General features: G+C 41.5%; 1 protein-coding gene across 1 annotated transcript in view; it reads right to left on the bottom strand.

Annotated features, from left to right (window-relative positions):
- CD109 (CD109 molecule) overlaps positions 1–18,464 on the bottom strand; it is a 138,272-nt gene extending 119,808 nt beyond the window's left edge. Inside the window, exons 1-2 of the mRNA XM_044254700.1 lie at positions 18,244–18,464; positions 16,980–17,152 (exon numbers count right to left, since the gene is read on the bottom strand). Of these exons, the coding sequence (XP_044110635.1) occupies positions 16,980–17,152; positions 18,244–18,317 (247 nt within the window). The 5' untranslated portion in view covers positions 18,318–18,464. The remainder of the gene's footprint in view (positions 1–16,979; positions 17,153–18,243) is intronic.
- Positions 18,465–19,782: the final 1,318 nt, after the last annotated feature.

The following is a 19,782-nucleotide window of genomic DNA, read 5'->3' as shown; positions in this document are numbered from 1 at the left end:
TGCTTCCTCCTCTCTCTCTCTGCCTACCTCTCTGCCTACTTGTGATCTGTCTCTGTCAAATAAATAAATAAAATCTTTAAAAAAAAACTCATAAGCTGGGGTGCCTGGGTGGCTCAGTGGGTTAAGCTGCTGCCTTCGGCTCAGGTCATGATCTCGGGGTCCTGGGATCGAGTCCTGCATCAGGCTCTCTGCTCAGTAGGGAGCCTGCTTCCCTCTATCTCTCTCTCTGCCTGCCTCTTTGTCTACTTGTGATCTCTCTCTGTCAAATAAATAAATAAAATCTTTAAAAAAAAATCATAAGCTGGACTTCATCAAAATTAAAAAGTTCTGCTATGCAAAAGACAACGTCAAGAGAATGAGAAGAAAAGCTGCAGACTGGGAAAAAATATTTGCAAAAGTCAAGGACTATAGTCCAAAATCTACAAAGAAATCTTAAAACTCAACAATAGGAAGCAAATAACAGACTGAAAAATGGGCCAAAGTCATTAATAGACAACTCAGCAAAGAAGATACACAGATGGCAAAGAAGCATAATAAAAGATGCCCCACATCATAGGGAAATGCAGATTAAACAATAAGATATCAGGACACTTCTATCAGTCACTGACAATGTCAAATGCTGGCCAGGATACAGAGCAAGAGGAACTCTCCCATACGGCTGATTTACAATGCAAAAAGGTACAGCCACTTGGGAAGACAGTTAAGCAATCTCTTAAAAAACTTAATATATTCATACCATACAATCCAGCAATTCCATTCCTTGGTATTTACTCAAAAGAGCTAAAAACTTATGACCACACACAAAATCTGCACACAGGTATTTACAGCAGTTTTATTCATAACTGCCAAAGCTTGGAAGCAACCAAGTTTCCTTCAGTCAGTGAAGGAAGAAATAAACTGTGGTACATCTAGACAATGGAATATTATTCAGCTCTAAAAAGAAATGAGTTATTAAGCCATGAAAAGACATATAGAGAAACCTAAAATGTGGGACGCCTGGGTGGCTCAGTCGGTTAAGCATCTGCCTTCCGCTCAGGTCACGGGTCCTGGGATTGAGTCCCACATCGGGCTCCTTGGCTCAGCTGGAAGCCTGCTTATTCCTCTACGTCTGCCTGCCTGTGTGCTCACGTGCTCTCTCTCTCTCTCTCTTTGAGACAAATAAATAAAATCTTAAAAAAAAAAAAAAAAGAAAGAAAGAAAGAAACCTTAAATGTATATTGTGAAGTGAAAGAAGCCAGGTCTGAAAAGGCTACATACTGCATGATTCCAAATAAATGGCATTCTGGAAAAAAAACAAAACTATGGATATGATAAAAAGATCAGGTTGCTGGGAAGTGGCACAGAGAGATGAAAAGGCAGAGCACAGAGGGGTTTCAAGGTAGTCAAAATACTCTGTATGGTATTATAATAATGGTTATATGTCAATATACATTTGCCAAAATCCACAGAATATACAACACCAAGAGAGAACCCTGATGAAAACGATGGACTTCCATTGTTTATGATGTGTCAGTGTAGTTTCATTCCTGTTAAAAAAAAAAAAAAAAGTACCATCTGGTTTAGTGATCTTGATAATGGGGAAGGCTGTGCATGTGTGGGGACAGGGATAATATAGAAAATTTGGGGGAAAAAAAGCCTTTATTTGACTGTTCAAATCATTTGATCACTCCTATATATTATATAAATTATATAAATGTATATATAAATAATATAAATAAAAGGTTATATATATATAATAATATACATCATGGAATGGTCAGACAACTTGAACATTCAAATAATTTATGGATTATAACCTACTGAATAAAGGAAGAGTCCACGAGCGCATGCTGCTCTGTAATTAAACACATGACTAAATGATGGAGAAGTTCTTCTTTACTGTAGAATTCCAACAAGTAAATATAGAAGGAATCATGGAATTGGGAAATTTCACAGCTATCCTGGAAATAATTGATTCAAGCAACAATCATCAATCTTTTTTTTTTTTTTTAAAGATTTTATTTATTTATTTTGACAGAGAGATCACAAGTAGACAGAGAGAGAGGCAGTCAGAGAGAGAGAGAGAGAGGGAAGCAGGATCCCTGCTGAGCAGAGAGCCCGATGCGGGACTCGATCCCAGGACCCTGAGATCATGACCTGAGCCGAAGGCAGCGGCTTAACCCACTGAGCCACCCAGGCGCCCCAACAATCATCAATCTTGTGCGTACAAGCTGGGTGAGTGAGATTCATGAGAAATAATGAAGTACTGTTGTTTCAAACTGCTACGTTTTGGGTGAATCGCTCACAGAAATGGATGACTGGAACACTCTTGAAATAAAAAGATTAACTAGCAAACCTGTAAAGGTGCACAGAGCAGCACAACATCCTCCATCCACGGTGGCTACTGAAATGAGCAACTAAAATGTGCTCCAAACGCAAAATACACCCCATATTTCTAACACTTAAGGAAGTAAAAAGAATGTAAACCATCTCAGTAATAATTTCATAGTGAGCACATGCTGAACTGATTATATTTGTGAATTATTGGGTTAGATTAAAGTACACAATTAAAATTAATTTTATCTGGATTTTCTTTACCTTTTTTTAAAAGATTTTATAAGTAATCTCCACACCCAACATGGGGCTCAAACTCACAACCCCAAGATCAAAAGTCACATGCTCCACTGCCTGAACCAGCCAGACACCCCTATTTTTTTACCTTTTTTTTTTTTCAAAGATTTCATTTATTTATTACAGAGAGTCTGTGTGCACAAGCGAGCAAAGAGAGGGGGTGCGATGCAGAGGGAGAGGGACAAACGGACTCCATGCTGAACACAGAGCCCGTCACAGGGCTTGAGCTCACAACCCTGAGAACATGGTGACCTGAGCCAAACCAAGAATTGGACGCTTAACTAACTGAGTGACCCAGGTGCCCCTATTTTTTACTTTTTTATAAAATGTTGTATGACATACATGGTAGAATCATACTTCTACTGGACAATGTTAGTCTGGAGGATGGAGAACTCCCATTTCTGCTTAGAAGCAATAAAACAACAAGCTAGATCTGATTGCCTGCGATTTTTAAATATGGTGAATAAAATAATAATATGTAAATAATAATAGATACTATTTATAGTGTTATAAAAGCATGACATATATTAACTGATCTAATCTGCATCATAATCCCATTAGGTATTCTTTTCCTTATTTTACAAATGAGAACCCTGAGTCATAGAGACATTAAGTGACTCGCCCAAGGTCACCCACAGAAAAGAAGTAACAGAGCCAAGATAGTAATCCAGGCAGCCTGGCTCTTGGGTCTGAGCCATAAATCATCATTCTGGGCTCCCTCTCAGCACAGAACCACCAGCTGAACCTTTGTGCCTTTTTTTTTTTTTAAGATTTTATTTATTTATTTGAGAGAGAGAGAGAGAGCATGAGAGGGAAGAAGGAGAAGCAGAGAAGTGAGAGGGAGAAGCAAGACTTCCTGAAGCTGGGAGCCTGATATGGGACTCTACCCCAGAAGGGATCAAGACCTGATCTGAAGGCAGTCACTTACCCAACTGAGCCACCCAGGCGCCCTACCTCGGTGCTTTTATTCTACATACCCTTGATTACTGGAAAAGTTCCCCAGCCTAGAGAGCCTCTTTGTGCACCTTCTCACCCCTCCGTCACAGAGGTTCAAAACCTCTATTACCTCAGGACTCTTCTCCTCAGCTCTATGCTAGTCATCAAAGGACCAAGGGATTCTTCTTTATCCATGTTGCTCCCAACCTTTCAAGTTCAGCTATAAGTACTGCGATGGCAGAACTAATTTTAAAATAATTCATGTTATACAAAAATTTCTGAGAAGGATACAAAAACTAGAAAATCTCCCAACTCTCTTATCACTTCCTCATACTACAGTTCTGATACATTTGAAGATAATTTCAAGATCTGAAAAATCCCTCTTCAAAGGAAAGTTAAAAATAACCACATATGTCTATAGTTGGGACCCCAGGGAAGCCAGGGATTTTGTGGGAAGTGCTGCTGTATTCAGTACCTGGTAAAGGGAGGAGATAGGACTTGGGGGGCAGCGGTACATGCACAAGACACGTACTCTCAGAAACAGCCAAGACCCTTGAGAACTGTCCTGAGCCAGGGGGATGGAGTTGGACCTTCACCCAAGGAGCGGTGCCTCTTGGGCAAGGCGATTCTCTTAGCAGATGCAAACCCCAAAGTGGGCTGGCTTTGAGGGCAGAATGCCACAGCACTCCCAGGAGCTGGAGAGAACCAGTCCTTCTTCTCTGAAGGGCTCTACCTGGGTGCCACAGCACAGATCCACCATGATATCCCACACTGGGAGAAAATGGACAAAATTAGACTGCAGAAAGTGGAGCCCCAACAAACCAGTACCCTTGATTATGGAGAGGTATTTATTTTTCATTACTTTAGGATAAATCATCGGGGTTGGCCATTCTGTCAGGCCTGTGACTTGGAGGAAACAATGTGCTTCCTCTCCATCATGGCCTGACACACAGTCTACCTCCCATCACTGGCAAATTTACAAAGACTGTGCATGTGTGTGTGTGTGTGTGTGTGTGTGTATTTTGGGGCAGGGGCTGGAGGTATTTATTTTTATCTAAGAGACACTAAACAAGGAGAGAGTAAAAAACAAAATGAAACAAAACAAACAAACATACAAAAAACCAGCTGAGAATCTACGATCCAAATAAATCCAATAGGTTGATTAATCGGAGGGCAAGCATTTCAGCAACTCAGGACCAGTTACCCAGATTCGAAGTGCAGGAAACCCCAGTTCATAGAACTTTTTTTTTTTTTTTTTTAATGTAGCTCTTTTGGGTCAAACCCTCGAGGGGCTTTCTCATTAGAGAAAAACTGGAAGAGGAGGTTGACCGCATGCCTGGCTCTCACTACTTTGACACATGACGGTGTCTGTTCACAGACCCAGGAAAAACAAGGCCAGAAACAGAAGCTGCTCCCAAAAGCCAGAGTGTCAGGGCAGAGATGTCCCACCCACCCCTAATTCTTGCTAGATTCAGGGAGTGGCTCAAAGGATGTGTAGAGAGATCCAGTTTAAAGCCCACTCACTGGTCTCATGTGTCATTATTAAAAGGTCAACTTCAAGTACTTGACATTTTTTTCAACTCGTGTTCTCTCCAAATTTACAAACGCAGCCTGGAATGTCCTAGGCACTTACTCAGCCTTATGTGAAAGTCCTAACATTCTAGCAATAATTTACACAACCAAAACCTAAAGCTGGGAGTGAACCGGTGGGAATGTAGATGCCCAACGGTCATCTCTTTCTGTGCTGTTGCTAGGTTGAAGATTAAATAGACAGCATTTGCAAGTTGCTGTGACCATTTCTGCTCCCTCTGAGCAAGGTTCCACTCAGACACGGGAAACAGGCACCACCTCTAGAAACACTAACTCGTGTTCCTTTAAATCGCAGACAAAAGATCCGCTCTGGGACGAAAAGTCCTTCTCAACATTATTGTAGATAAGTCTGTAGGACTCAGGTTATTCTTGTGTGTAACCACAGAAAGTCAATCTTAGAACCCTTTCAGATGCTTTCTCCTTCCCGATGCTGCCGAAGCCACTCAAAAGAAACCTTGTTTTAAGGCTTCACACTTGGCACAAGTCTGAGAGCTGGCCGTTTGATTTACAAATAGAGTCAAACTATTTTTAAGTTGTATAATAAGCATACACAAAAACGAACCTTCCCTTAGCTTTTTAAACACACTCTATAATACCATATGCTGCCTCTTCTGACATCTGTGCTCACCAAATAGCTCTGTGGAGAACTGCTGAAGGAAAGGGGTGATGTGTAATGGGAAATCCAACAGATCCAGAAACAGTCCCTATGGGTAAAAACAAACAGCTTTTCCACTAAATGCATATAAATATATATGCGTATATGTACGTATGTATATGTATGTATATGCAAATATATACATACATATACATTTATATGTCTGACTTAATAGTTACTGCTTAATTGTTTTTGGTAGTTCTCTGCTATTCAGTAATATAAACTAAAGTATATCACTATCCTGGCTGAAAACTTGGACCTCCTTACCAAGTTATTAAATACTCTCTCATTGTTCAGCATTTTCTTTGATCACAGGGAGACAAAGCGAGAAATGGGGTTTCCCCCTACAAATCCGTGGAAGACAAAACCTTAAAACTTGCTTCTGCTTCACAGTTTACTGTCACTGTAAAGCTAAGTAACTCTTCAGTGCATCCAATCTATACAGAAAAGACAAGCATTTTGAGTAAAACAAAACAAAAATATCTCCTTTGGCCTCTTACACATTCCTTTAATTTTTTTTTTTCTCTCCTGCCTCTCCTTATTTACAAACATCCCAATAAACAGGAGTTTCCTAAATAATGTGTTGCTCCAGTTAGACCACTGAGTATCAACAGGTCAAACAAAACCCATAAAAGTAAAATAAATACAATGTTACAGTATAAACTAAATGTTGGGTTCAAAACAGATGAAAAACCAAGAGTCAAACAAGGTTCTGGGCTACTGAATGTCTGGGCATTTACAATAGCAGGGTTGGCAGTTTAAGACCCATGAGCCAAAGATGGCCCACACCAACTTTCCTACAGTTCATCAACTAGGAATGGTTTTGCATTGTTATATAGCAGGGAAAAGGAAAAAAAAAATATTTCATGACATGAAAATTACATGAACTCCAAATTCAGGGTCCGTAACGTTCCATGAGCACACTCATTTACTACGCACTATCTGTATAGCTACTCTGCACCTACAAGGACAAACACCAAAAACCATAAGGCAGCAGAACCTACCATGTTTACCATCTGGCCTTTTTGGAAAAGTTTACTGTCCCCTATGGGATGGTGCTCTTTTTAGAAAGATCTCCTCCTTTCTCAAGGGATAAGGAGTAAGGTTGAAGGCCCAGCTGAGTCACAATCAAACTGCCATCAACAGAGACCTGGCCTGATGCCACAGCTGCACGGCATCAATAATAACATGTGATACTAGGAAATGCTAGGTACGACACAGCTGACATTCTCCAATGTTTACCATATGCCAGACAATATGATAAATGTTCTAAGGCAATACACTTAAGAAAAAGAAGGGCGCCTTAAGAAAAAGGAGGGGCGCCTGGGTGGCTCAGAGGGTTAACCCTCTGCCTTCGGCTCAGGTCATGATCTCAGGGTCCTGGGATCAAGCCCTGCATCGGGCTCTCTGCTCAGTAGGGAGCCTGCTTCCCCCTCTCTCTCTGCCTGCCTCTCTGCCTACTTGTGATCTCTCTCTGTCAAATAAATAAAATCTTTAAAAAAAAAAAAAGAAATGGATAAAATTAAGTTTAATAATATATTTTATTTAACCCAATAGACCCAAAATATTACCCCTGAAGGTATAATCAATATTAAAAACTTATCAGTTTTTAAAAAATTCAGTTTTGTCGCATCTTTTGGTATTAAGTATTCAAAGTCCAGTGTGTATTTTTTACTTGCAGCCCATCTCAACTTGTACAAGCCACATTTTAAGCACTCAAAATCCACAGGTGGCTTGTGGCTACCATATTGCTCAGCACAGGTCTGAAGTACTATCTCATTTAATACTCACATCAATGCTCTAACGTGGGTACTATTCTTATTGCCATCATACAGATGAAGAAACTGAGATTAGATGAAATGAAGTGACCTGCCCAAGGCCACTTAGGTAATAAGAGGTAGTGCTAAGGGTTCGATTCCAGTGTGGTTCTAGAGCCCTGAGTCCGACTCACTATGCCACCCAAACTATACAGAAGAGACCTGGATATTACTTCCAAAATATTGGTCCCAACAAAATCTCATGTTTTCTCCCTGTCCCTCCTCTGTACTTAGTGCACTCTCATGGTAGTATTTGAACACACCCATTCTTCTACCTTTTCTCTCTCATCCATGTTGTGATTACCTCAAGCCCCATGTAGCCCTGTAGAAGTCCATCCCTCTTCAACCCAACAGCTGTCTTTACAGCATTCATAAAACACTCCCTAGCCCCACGCCCATGGCAGACACAGCTAATCCATCTACTCTCTGTTCTGGTAAACCCGGACTTCACCTTGACACCATCAACAGAGCACTCCAAGGAGCCTCTACCATCAACTTGAGATGGCACATGAAAAGAAATTTACTTTGCATCCCCATGAAGAGCCCAATATTTATGCCACCCAATATTGTGCCATATATAATTTGATGCCTAATAAATATTTGGAATTCTCAAAGTAGTAATGCCCTGTCTCAACTACATTTCTGAGAAGATTTAACAAGATTACAGCAAAATTTACATTTATAATACTAAATCATTTCTGCCATCTACATTTCCATAAATGTAAATTCCCAGCATTGCCCTGCCAAAAGGAAGCTACCAAGTACTCCTAAGAGAATGTAACTCCCTGTTTATTTCTAAGCTCTTTACCATTTTGGTTTTTAGATTAATTCATGAGTCACTTCTTCAAAACTAAAGACCCAAGGACCTCCCCACTACTCCCCACCAAACTCCCTCCACCAAATTTTCTTTGGCCAATTTCACCCTCACACTTGCAAAGAAAGAAAGTCAAGTCATGGAATTTTCCTAAGAGAAATGAAGAGTAGAAAAGACAGAGTAAGACCAGAACCCACTATAATTTCCTTCTCCTCAAGTTTTGTCATTGCACCTTTGATCTGATGATCACCTTAGCCCAGGCCAAGAGATAATAATAAATTACAATTCCACTTCCTACTCATGCTGACAATCCCATGGCAATAATAAAATAACTACCCAATTCCTTCAAGCTTCAAGTGGAAGCACACTACCACAACCAATGCCCCTTTCTCTTCTCTATTCTCCTGTGTTCCTGTGTTCCTTTCCTTGATACCAATACAAGTATCCGCCCTTGCATTCCAACATCCCACAAACCAGCAGGGATCTATTTGGCTACAAGGGAGTATCTCCATTCTGTGTTTCTCTTTCCAATGGGCTACTACTTATTATGTATATCCCCACTCCCTATGAAGAGATGACCAAATGTGTAAAATTTAGAGGCAGGTAAATAACTACTGCAAACTTTTCCTGAAACTGTATTCCAATTTTTATTCCTCATTGCAAGCCCATACCTCAAAATATTTCTTCCTTTATTCATTCTCTTCAATCTCTTTCTTGCATCAAAACAAAAAGTACAAGTTTGTTTGTTTTAAGGATTAATCCACTTACCTGTGCTCCTAATCCTGATCCCAGGACTTCTTATCCATGAATTATCCACCCCCTCCTTTTGCACCAATGACTTTTACCTCTCTACTGGGCATTTTAAGAGAGTATCTACCTCTCTCCTTTCAACTGTCAAATTTCGGTAAAGAGTAGTCTACACTCTCATATTTTCTCATTACCTGTTTATTTCCTTAACTTGGCTTTGGCTCCCAACGTTCAACTTAAAACCATTCACTTAAGGATACCCAATGTCCTTTTCTCTGTCTTCCTCTTCTCTTCTCTTCTCTGACCCTCTGGGACACTCAGCTCTAACAAAACTTTCCTTCTTACAACTTTCTTCCCTTGGCTTCTGAAACATCTCACCATCTTCAACCTATCCCTTTCTCTGGCCGCTCATCACTCATCCATTTCACTGATTTCTTTTCCTTCTTCCAAGCTTCTGTCACCAGTATTGTTCCAATAAGTTTTGTCTCTCTTGTACATCTTATGCATTCCCACCAAGACTCCAAGAATTGTCTGCTTGTGTGAAAACAATGCTTTAGACTCTCTCCCTAGGTACAATTTCAAAACTATCTGCTGTACATCTCCACCTGGATGTCTCCCCAAATTTATATCTAAAGCAGAATGTAGCATCTTTTCAGAAAACAGACACACAAACCTCTATCCCCCCATGGCTGCCACTCCCAGCCGTCAGCTCTTTCCTCCCGGCACACCCTTCCCTCCCCTAGTATGTGAAATGACTGTTCCCACTAAATGCCAAATATATCAGCAGGAGTGGAACACGTATGAATGGACATTTGTATAGCTCTGGATGTAAAAGGCAACACCACCAAGCACAAGGTCATACACAAGAAGCACTATTTACAAACCACACTGAATTCTTTATATAAAAACAAGAAATAAAAAGTCAGGCCTTCTGCACTTTAAAATATATATTATCCTTCTAGAACCTCTGAAACTTTTCTAATCCTACCTTTCTCTTATTCCCCACCTGCCCCCACTCATCCACAATCACATACAACAAATAATCAGGAAATAATAAATTAGTGGAGGAAAATGTCATTGGGCAAACAACTAGTTGTAGCATTGTAAAGCCCTCTTAGCAACATAAAGGATCAAACAGTAACCCAGCCCAAATTCTTACAGGATCTGATTTCTATTTCCACCACAACCCCTCTGTGAGTCACTGGGACAGTGACTCATTTTGTGTTAGAAAAGGAGCAGCACATGTTTAACTTGGAGTTTAAAGAATCAGTAAGTTTTCTTTCAGCTTCACTCAATCACTGATTCATAAATCAAACCCCAAAATAGGATTCTTCATTGCTTAAAACGAACACCCATGCTTAGAGTTGGGGGCTGCTTGAAAGCAAATACAGAAGTCTGGGAGGGGACTTGGCTCAGCTGCCATGAATCACCACAGACGTGCAAAGGCACGCCTCCCATTCTCAGGCTTTCCAACACTTGGTCAGGAGCCATTCATGAGATAGTAAAAAGCAGTCGTTTTCATTTTAATGTGGCTAAGAATCACTTGTGATGACTGCTTCAAACAAAATGTAGATTCCTAGACCTTACCCATGTCTTAAAGGGGTGGCCCTGGCATTTTTTTTTAAGATTTTACTTTTAGCCAATTCTACACCCAATGAAGGGCTCGAACCCACAACCCCGAGATCAAGAGTTGCATGCTCCCCAACTGAGCCAGCCAGGCACCCTGAGTCTGTGCTGTGCATAAGCACAACGCACACAGTGAAAAACCCAGAAACAGGATTTAGCGTTAGAAAGATCCATGAGGCTCCTCGCCCAGCCCCCGCTCGATGCAGAATCATTAGTCCATAAAGAGCAACTCCACCTTGAGCTGAAATAAGAAACTTGCACAAATATGCAGGTAAGCATTTTAAAACTCCTTAGTTAGCCTTATTTTCTTTCATATCAGAAAAATCAACATTTGCAAATATATCCTAAGGTCTTACACACAGTTCTCCATATGTTAGGAAAGTTTCCTAGAGTGGAAATAGCACTGGCCTGCAAACTTAGGGATGTGTGAGGTCTTCAGCTCTGCTACCAATAAGTGATTTCACCTTGGGCAAATCATCAAACACCAGCCCTCAGTCTCCTTGGCCATATATTAGGTGACTGAATTGGCTTATCTCTGAGGTCCCGTCCAGATCCTGCATTCTATAAAGCTCAAGGAAAGTGGGTAGAGAGCTAGCACTGCCTTGTGATTCTTCAGATCCAGATTGGATTTCGTTAGATCCAGGACTACATCACCCCAAGCAAATGTGATGATAATTTTATAAGAAGATGACTGATAGAACATTGTATCAATATCCCAAAGTAAGACAAACAAAAACTATGTCATACTCTTCCATCCGATCTCAACCTTCAAATTCGGAACCAACAGAACCAACTTCAAATGCAGGCTTCACTATTTAGCTTGTTAACTCTGTTATTTTTTTTCTCTCTTAGCCTCAGTTTCTTCATCTCTGAAATGAAGATAATAGTGCCTTCCTCACAAGCTTACTGACGTTAAGTATTGTGCATTAAGTCCCTGGCACTATAAGGAAATTCAATATTTAATATGTTAAATCCCTTTCCCAGCCCCTCCTAGTGATGTGCCTTTTACAGGGTTCCCACTTCAAGATCACCCCAACTGATGATTAATAACTGCCTCGGTCATGATTGTTGCTATTCTTTTCTAATAACAATAGCTAATAACAACAGGGTAACAACAGCTATCCTCTTCTTGAATAATTCCTATGTGTTAAGTGCTTTCAACATGTTACCTCACTCAATCCGTACAATAGCCTTGTAATTGCATAAGGCAGGAACCACTATTCTCCAGATAATAAAACTGAAGCCCGGTGAGATCATGACTGCCCACAACCATACAACCACTAATGGACTCTCAGGTAGCCTGGCTTCATGACTACACTGTGGTCCTTTATCTTTCGGATAGATAGATAGATAGATAGATAGATATCACAATACCAAAGACATGTGAATGAAGAGGCCACACCCTTTAAAAATAATTCTCACATACCTACAAGTTCAGACTCAGCTCTCCTGACAAAGCTGCCTGTGAAAACCTGTCCTGGGAGATCTGCCCACACACTACACTAATTAATCTACTCTCGTAAAAACCACAGGACTGATTTTGATCTACAAGCCATGAAACGTATGTTCCAGAGCTTTGTTTCCACCAGAAAGCCATCCGAACTGAACTGGATGATTTTTTTAAGTCTTTCAGATAATAGCTCAAACTGAAGAAGCATTGATTTCCCACCCTTACTGGATCAAGATGGAAAATAAAAGACCCCCTTGTCAATGTGGGAAAGAAAGACAATAAAGGACAAAGAAGAATTTTTAACTCTTAAAAAGTTAAACTTTTTGACTCTCCAAGATTTTAGAGCAAAAGAAAAAGCAATTACTAAAGGACATAGACACACTCCCTCATAGAGTATGCCTCATGCCAATGCATCAGTGGGAAGATGGAAGTAGGCCTGGCCCAATAAATAATTAAACAATGCATCCCAACCAGCAGACACTCAACCAAGATGCCCTGCAGAGCACCCACGGCTTCCGCTGACATTTTGTTTAGGGTTTTTTCTTAAATCAGGTTTACGTGAACCACCGACAATGAATTCATTAATGAGGGGAAAGGGGGAGTTCATATTCTTACTCAAGAGAAACACTGAAAGTTTACACAGGAACATTTCAGATTGTAGAAAGCATAAGGGCATAAGGCAGAAATAACAATTTCAAGGACATTAAAAATAATTCAATCATTCCATATGGCTTCACAGATGAGAAGATAGTTCCCACTTATGACCCATGAATTCAAATGTTCTTCAACTTTTTTCCTTGATCTGGCATGGAACTCCAGGGCAACCTCTCACTAATGGAAAAGATAAAAACCAAGAAGGAAAGACATAAAGGAACAGACTCACTCTCCACCCAGCATGCCGTCTGATTTGATTTCAAATCTGATTTAATTTCAAAAGTGACTTCATCGTCTTTCCTCTAGTAATTTCCACCTGCTGAACTTTTACCATGTTTTGTTAATTGGGTCCACTTAACTATTTTATGAGACAGAAGACTCTGAACCTAGCTCTGTTCAGTATGAAGGTGCTGGTGGTAATGGTGACGATGAGGGTGAAGGTATTGGTGGTGATAAGGGCAAGCACGCTTCTGCGTCTGAATCTCTCCACTGAAGATGCATTAATATACCCTGACAGAATGCCACAAAGTCTAGTAGAAACACTTTTCTAAAGGGCTGCCGTTCACCCAAGAAAACTCACAATTGATCCCCAATAAGTGGAGAGACGTATTTAAAAATGAATAAACTCCCCTGGGGCAAATAATACATTATATGTTAATTTAAAAATAAAAAATTTAGGGACGCCTGGGTGGCTCAGCTGGTTAAACGGCTGTCTTCGGCTCAGGTCATGATCCCAGCGTGCTGGGATCGAGTCCCACGTCGGGCTCCTTGCTCAGCAGGGAGCCTGCTTCTCCCTCTGCCTCTGCCTACCACTCTGTCTGCTTGTGCTCACTCTCGCTCCTCTCTCTCTCTGACAAATAAATAAATAAAATCTTTAAAAAATAATAATAAAAATTAAAATAAAAATAAAAAATTTAAAATACACAAATAAGTAAATAAATAAATAATAAAAATTAATAAGCTATAATGTAATCAATGCTGCTGGCCTCACGGATGGAAATGTAAATAAAATCTTCCTTATATCTGTCAAATAAATAAATGAACTCTTCCTTGAGGACAAGCCAAACTTTTCTATCTTCTTTCTTTTTTTAATTCATTTATATCTTTTCATTTTTTAATTCCAGCGTAATTAACACACAGTGTTATACTAGTTTCAGGTGTACAATATAATGGCTCAACAATTTCATATATTACTCAGGGCTCATCAAGATAAGTGCACTCTTAATCCCCTTCACCAATTTCACCCATTCCTTTTTTAAAGTATATTTGGCAATTTGACTCCTTTAGCTATTACCATTTCTGACACAAACTAAGCTACCAATGCATTCTGGTTATGGTGAAACACTGCTCTGCCCCCAGGAATTTCTAAAACAGACTGTTAGAAACAGCCGCTCAGAAATAATACCTCTCTTTACCCAGCTCTACTGGATGATGAATCTTTATTAGAAGCAACCTTTTCTTGGAGGCCCTCATAAAAAAGTAATGACATAATCAGACCTAAAATGTATTTATTTGTTTGTGTTTATGTGGCAAGGGAGGGAAAAAAAAAAAATGGATCCTAGGAGGATCTCTGGATTTAGAAGACCCATTGATTTAAAATACTCATTTGTCTACATATTGCTGCCACTGGAGAAGTTAGATTTAAAAAAAAAAAAAAAAAAAAAAAAAAGTGTCTTGGTCCTTGAGTCCTAACATTACAGGAAGCATCTGCTTTGAGAACAATGACTCACAGCCTCTGATAACGGAGTAACATTCTCCTTTGCAAGGGAGAGAGTGCTCCCAGAAATGGTATTTTCAATGAAACTCTATGTCAGCAGAGTCAGAAAACAGCCTCTAGAAGAAACGCATTTTCTCTCTCTCTTTTTCAAAGATTCATGCTGCCCTCAGGATAGTATAGTGTGACCCAGTCTTGAGCATTTTAGACTTCCTAGAGACATGGGACCAACTCTCTTCTCAAAAGAAAAATCTCAGAAAAAAGGTTTAAAATGAGCCAGAGTCCTCCCCATTCCCCTCAACAGTGTTGGTACTATTTGCAGAAAAAAGAAAAGACTGATAAAGGAGATTACAGAAAGATAATGCAGTAGAAATTCTAAAATAAGAGTATACAAACATCGGAGCAAAGCCCAAATATTTATCAAAATCCTCCATGTTATTCTGGACCTCTGCAACGCAGTAAAACTACTGCCCTAGTAGAGCCAAAATGACAACTCTTAGTGGATAAATAATGACTGTGCAACTACATTAAGTAATGTCCGCTCGAACTTAGTATTTCAGTATTTTCTTTAGCCATCATTGTAAAACCAGGATTCATTCATTCATTTTCAGAAATAATAGTTCAATACCGAAAACAGAAGTCTATTCTATATAAAAGGAAATAATACATCCTGCATGTTCTTCTTCAGTATGACTATGGAAAATACTAACAGCAGGTGTTGAATTCCGCATAGGCACTGGATACTAACTTTCACTTTATACCTGCTCTGGAATGTAAGTTTCGTTATCCTCACTTTACAGGTGAGGAAACTGAGGCTCAGAACAGACAGGTAACTGCACACGATCATACAACCGGTGCTAAGACAATCTCAGGTCTTAAGCACTAAGCTACATTTCCTCTTCAGGGAAACAAGGCCTCTAACTTTCCTGACATTAACTCCTAGGAAAGACAAAGAGGCTTGGCTCCGATACGCATGAACTCTTCTTAGCTTCCATCCCAAACTTTACTCCCCTAGTCAGTCGACCTCCAGTGGGAAGAAAAAACAAAAAAACAAACAAACAAAAAAAAAAAAACCACAGATACAGATAAAATTTGATTTTACCTTTTTTCATGATGGTGTTAATTTCTGTATGTTAGTAGAGGATAAACATTTAGAAGATGAACTATTGCGGAATCCCTTCCACCTTTCATTATGTGCTCTTACATTAATTTTTTAAGATAACTCTTAACACTGTAGGCATTTATGCCACAATCTCTGCCCTCTGATGAAATATCTAAACATGCTTCTAGTTAACTGTGTTTATAGTTAGGAAGTAGGATTATGGGTGATTTGGTTTATTTCCTTTACTTCCAGGATGTAATCACTGAGTATATACTACTCTTTCAATTAGAGAAAAAATACAATAAATGTTTATTTTAATGGAAAAAGGCTTAAGTATTTACCCCTAAAATTATTTTTCCCTCCATATTTTTTTTAAAGATTTTTTCTTTATTTATCTGACAGAGATCACAAGTAGGCAGAGAGGCAGGCAGAGAGAGAGAAGGAAGCAGGCTCCCTGCAGAGCAGAGAGCCCGATGAGGGGCTCGATCCCAGGACCCCGGGATCATGACCCGAGCCGAAGGCAGAGGCCCAACCCACTGAGCCACCCAGGTGCCCCATTTTTCCCTCCATATTAAAAAAGAAGACATTCATTGACCCAATTTAATCCTAAATCAGATTTGAATCCAAATTTAAGAGATGTGGGTTCTTTTACAATGACTTCCACATTTATATAATTTTTTTCCTGTACTTTAAAAATTAAGAAATATTCCATAATACTGAACTTTTAACACTGTGTAGCTCTTTTCCTTTCCACAGGCCTACTTAATAAAATCCTTAGCACTCAATAAATATTAAAAAAACATGGTTACATATGGTTTATGTGAACGATATATAAATACAATTTTGCCTCAGCCTGTTGACCTTACCCATTTCCCCCTCTGGGCTGTCACTGGCCTACATTTCCCAGTCCCCTTTGCAGCTAAATGTGGCCATCAGAAGAGGAACAGAAGTGATATGAGCCTCCTCTAGGCCTATCCTATAAAAACCTCCCACATGAGAATTCCATGCTCCTCCCCTACAAACTTGGAAGCCACATGTTGATGATGAGGGAGCCACAAAGTGTAAGGAACCTGGGTCTGTGCATCTCCATTTGGGAAAGTATCCGGGAACACCATTTTGGACTCTCCATGCGCAAAAATTAAAAGCGTACTACATGAAACACTGCGACTCTGGGGTTTCTCGGTTACCCTACCTAACACATGGCTCTATTAATATACTCCAGTTACTACTACAGAAGGGTAAGACTTCATGCTGTTTATCTTACCTTTTTCAAAAACTCCTTCTGCTTCCAGGACAGAGACCGTGAGGTTGGCTGCCATCTTGACCAACTCTGCCTTCACAGTGACCTGGGGGGGGCTGTGTTCCAGAAGATCAACCCCAATGGTTACATTTCCTCCAGGCCTGACAATCCCTGGGGCCGTCACCAGAAACCTAGGCCTAAAGAGGCCCCAAGAAGAGAAAAACACAGTTTCTTATCTTTACATCTCCATTCTTTTCCGATGCTCAAATTCCACAGATAGTGAAATAGACTTCATACTGCGCCAACTGCAGTTGTTCCAATTATTCCAACATGGCCCCACTGACCATTTAGCAACTGCACTGAAACCCTTCTGAAACAAGAATTCCCATGAGTCAACCTTAATACAGTAATTCCTGCACCACTAGAGGAGAGCATGTGTTATTATTTCCATTTTATAAACCACAGACAGCGCAGGATGAGCCTGTGTGAATGGCTTACGCTGAGGCCGGCAGAAGTTACTGGCAACGTACAAGCTTCTAAACTCCTTTACAGCCAGCCTCATCCCAGCGTGATTTTTTTTTTTTCTTGGCTTAAACACACACACACACACACACACACACACAAATTTGCGGTTTTTAATCAAACCTTCATCCATGGGCATCTGCCCCAGGAAACATCACCTAACAAATACCACTGATTGAAACATACCATCATAAATTAAACGACCAGTGGTAAAACGTCGAGGTGTAGCCGTGCATAAAAGTCAGCAAAAACAGCACTTTCTCTGCCCAAGCCGAGGGTTAAAAAAGGCTCAGCAGCAAAAACCCGTAGGAGTGGGGCACTTTGCATTAATGTGGGTGTCTCATTCGCTATCTTCCTACGGTGTCTGCAGCGGAACCACTTCGCCTCAGCCACACCTTGCCAATGCCGCCGCTGAGAGACCTCGATTAGGAAAAACACATCACAAGCCTTCGGGGGGAAAAGGCACGCTCTTTGCGGGGGAGGGGGGGAATGTGGAGGGAAAGGCAGAGGCAACGTGTACTAGAACTAAAACGACTCCCTAGAAAGTCGCTACGGCCAGAAAGATGCTGCAACAACTTGCACGGGTGGAGAATGTCACTGTCCCGCGGAGAACCCAGCTGCCGCGACAGCCGGTCTACCCTCCCGGCCCGTGCCCCGCTGCGCTGCGCTGTGCCGCCCCGGGGCCGCTTCCCACCCGCGGCCGCGGCCGCACAGCCGCCGCCCCCTCCGCCCGCCGGGCCGCCCGCACCCGCGCCCGCGCTCCTACCCGGGGGCCGCGGCCAGCACCGAGGTCCACACGCACAGGAGGTGGGCGGCGGTCAGGAGCCCCCAGCCCCGCATCTCGGCCGCGTCTGCCTGGGCCACCGTCGACTCCTGGGGAAATTCGCGGGCGCCGCGGGGTGTGGCTTTCCACCTCCTCCCCGCTTTTTTTTTCCCCTGACTCTGGAGTTTAGCAATCTGAAATGGGCGCGCCTAAAAGCGGAGTGAGAAGTCTAAATTGAGACAGGGCTTGGTGGCTCCACCCCTCCCACCGGCATCACAATGGCGCTTCTCGCGGCTCCCGCCGGCATCGAAAATCCCGGTGGGGGGGGGGTCAGAGAGCGGTCTCTAAATGCGGTGGAGCCCGGCCCGGCCCCGGCATCCCTGCTCCCCGCGCAGAACACACGGCGCCCACTTCCCCAGCCCACCGGGTTGCCGGGCTGTTTACACTAGCGTTCTACCAGCGATGCCCGGAGTGAATAAACAGGCCCATCCTTGTGAGGAGAAATTCAGAGCAGCTATGTGAAGTGGGGAAAAAATCAATCATTGTCCCCCGGACTATGAGTCATAATTTTAGAGAAATGGCAAACACACACATATGCACACACACAGAGGCCAAACCAAGGTATTTTCTGGCGAGTCGTTTAATGTATGTGAAAAGACAGTAGAAAAACTGTTTTTACTTAAAACGCAGATTAAGGTATTTTGTTTGCCTCTCCAGGAAAATGTTGTGGTTTCTCAGTTGAAAAAAAAGCAAGAAAGGAATTCTGGCACACTCAACAGTTAGGTGTTGCTACTTGGAACTGCGAAGAACAATTATCTAGGGTGATGCTTTATAATTTGGGCTGTCTCTAAACACGTTTCCTCCGGACGGTATTCATTAAGACTGTAAAGCTGGGAGCAATTTGTAGAAAAACAATTAGGACTGGGGTGGCTCTCCTGTCCCAGCGGGATGGGAGCCGCAGTGCAGCAGTTACGGATCTTCCCCAGCTCCTCACCACCCTGGCTTGTCAACAGCTCCTTCTCCAGTTCTTTGGCACTGGCACCATCTTCAGATGACTCAGGTTTCACCATGACTACACCATAAAAGCAGAGAACTGCCAGAAACTGTTGGAGAACAGGCACATTGAGTCCTTGACAACTTAAAGTTTCTAATTCGTGGAGAAAAATTTTAGATGGTGACTTTTTCATGTGGGGCAAAATGCACAAGGAAAAGAGGTCAGCGAAGGGATGTCACATGACAAAGCTATGTGCTAAATAAGGGAGAAAGTAGCACCTAGACAAACTGTGGTTTTTGGAATCCAGGAACTTGCTTTCCTCCCTTTCCTGTTCCACCCTTTTTCACCCTGCTGAACGGCTTGCAGAGGTTCCTTATGTCCTTATGGCTCTTTCAGGCAGCCTATCTTTAGTGCCTGGCTTCCTGTGCAGGCAGGATTTGAGGATAGTGAAAAGTGTCTGAGTGGATCCTTGGGTACAGATCCTATCCCTGACACGGCTGTCACTGCTGATCAGTCTCCTTACCTCTGTTGTTCAGAGCCGAGGAACA

The sequence above is a fragment of the Neovison vison genome, chromosome 1, assembly GCF_020171115.1.
Source record: "Neovison vison isolate M4711 chromosome 1, ASM_NN_V1, whole genome shotgun sequence".
Lineage (NCBI taxonomy): Eukaryota > Metazoa > Chordata > Mammalia > Carnivora > Mustelidae > Neogale > Neogale vison.
This window is presented reverse-complemented; position numbering and strand designations above follow the sequence as displayed.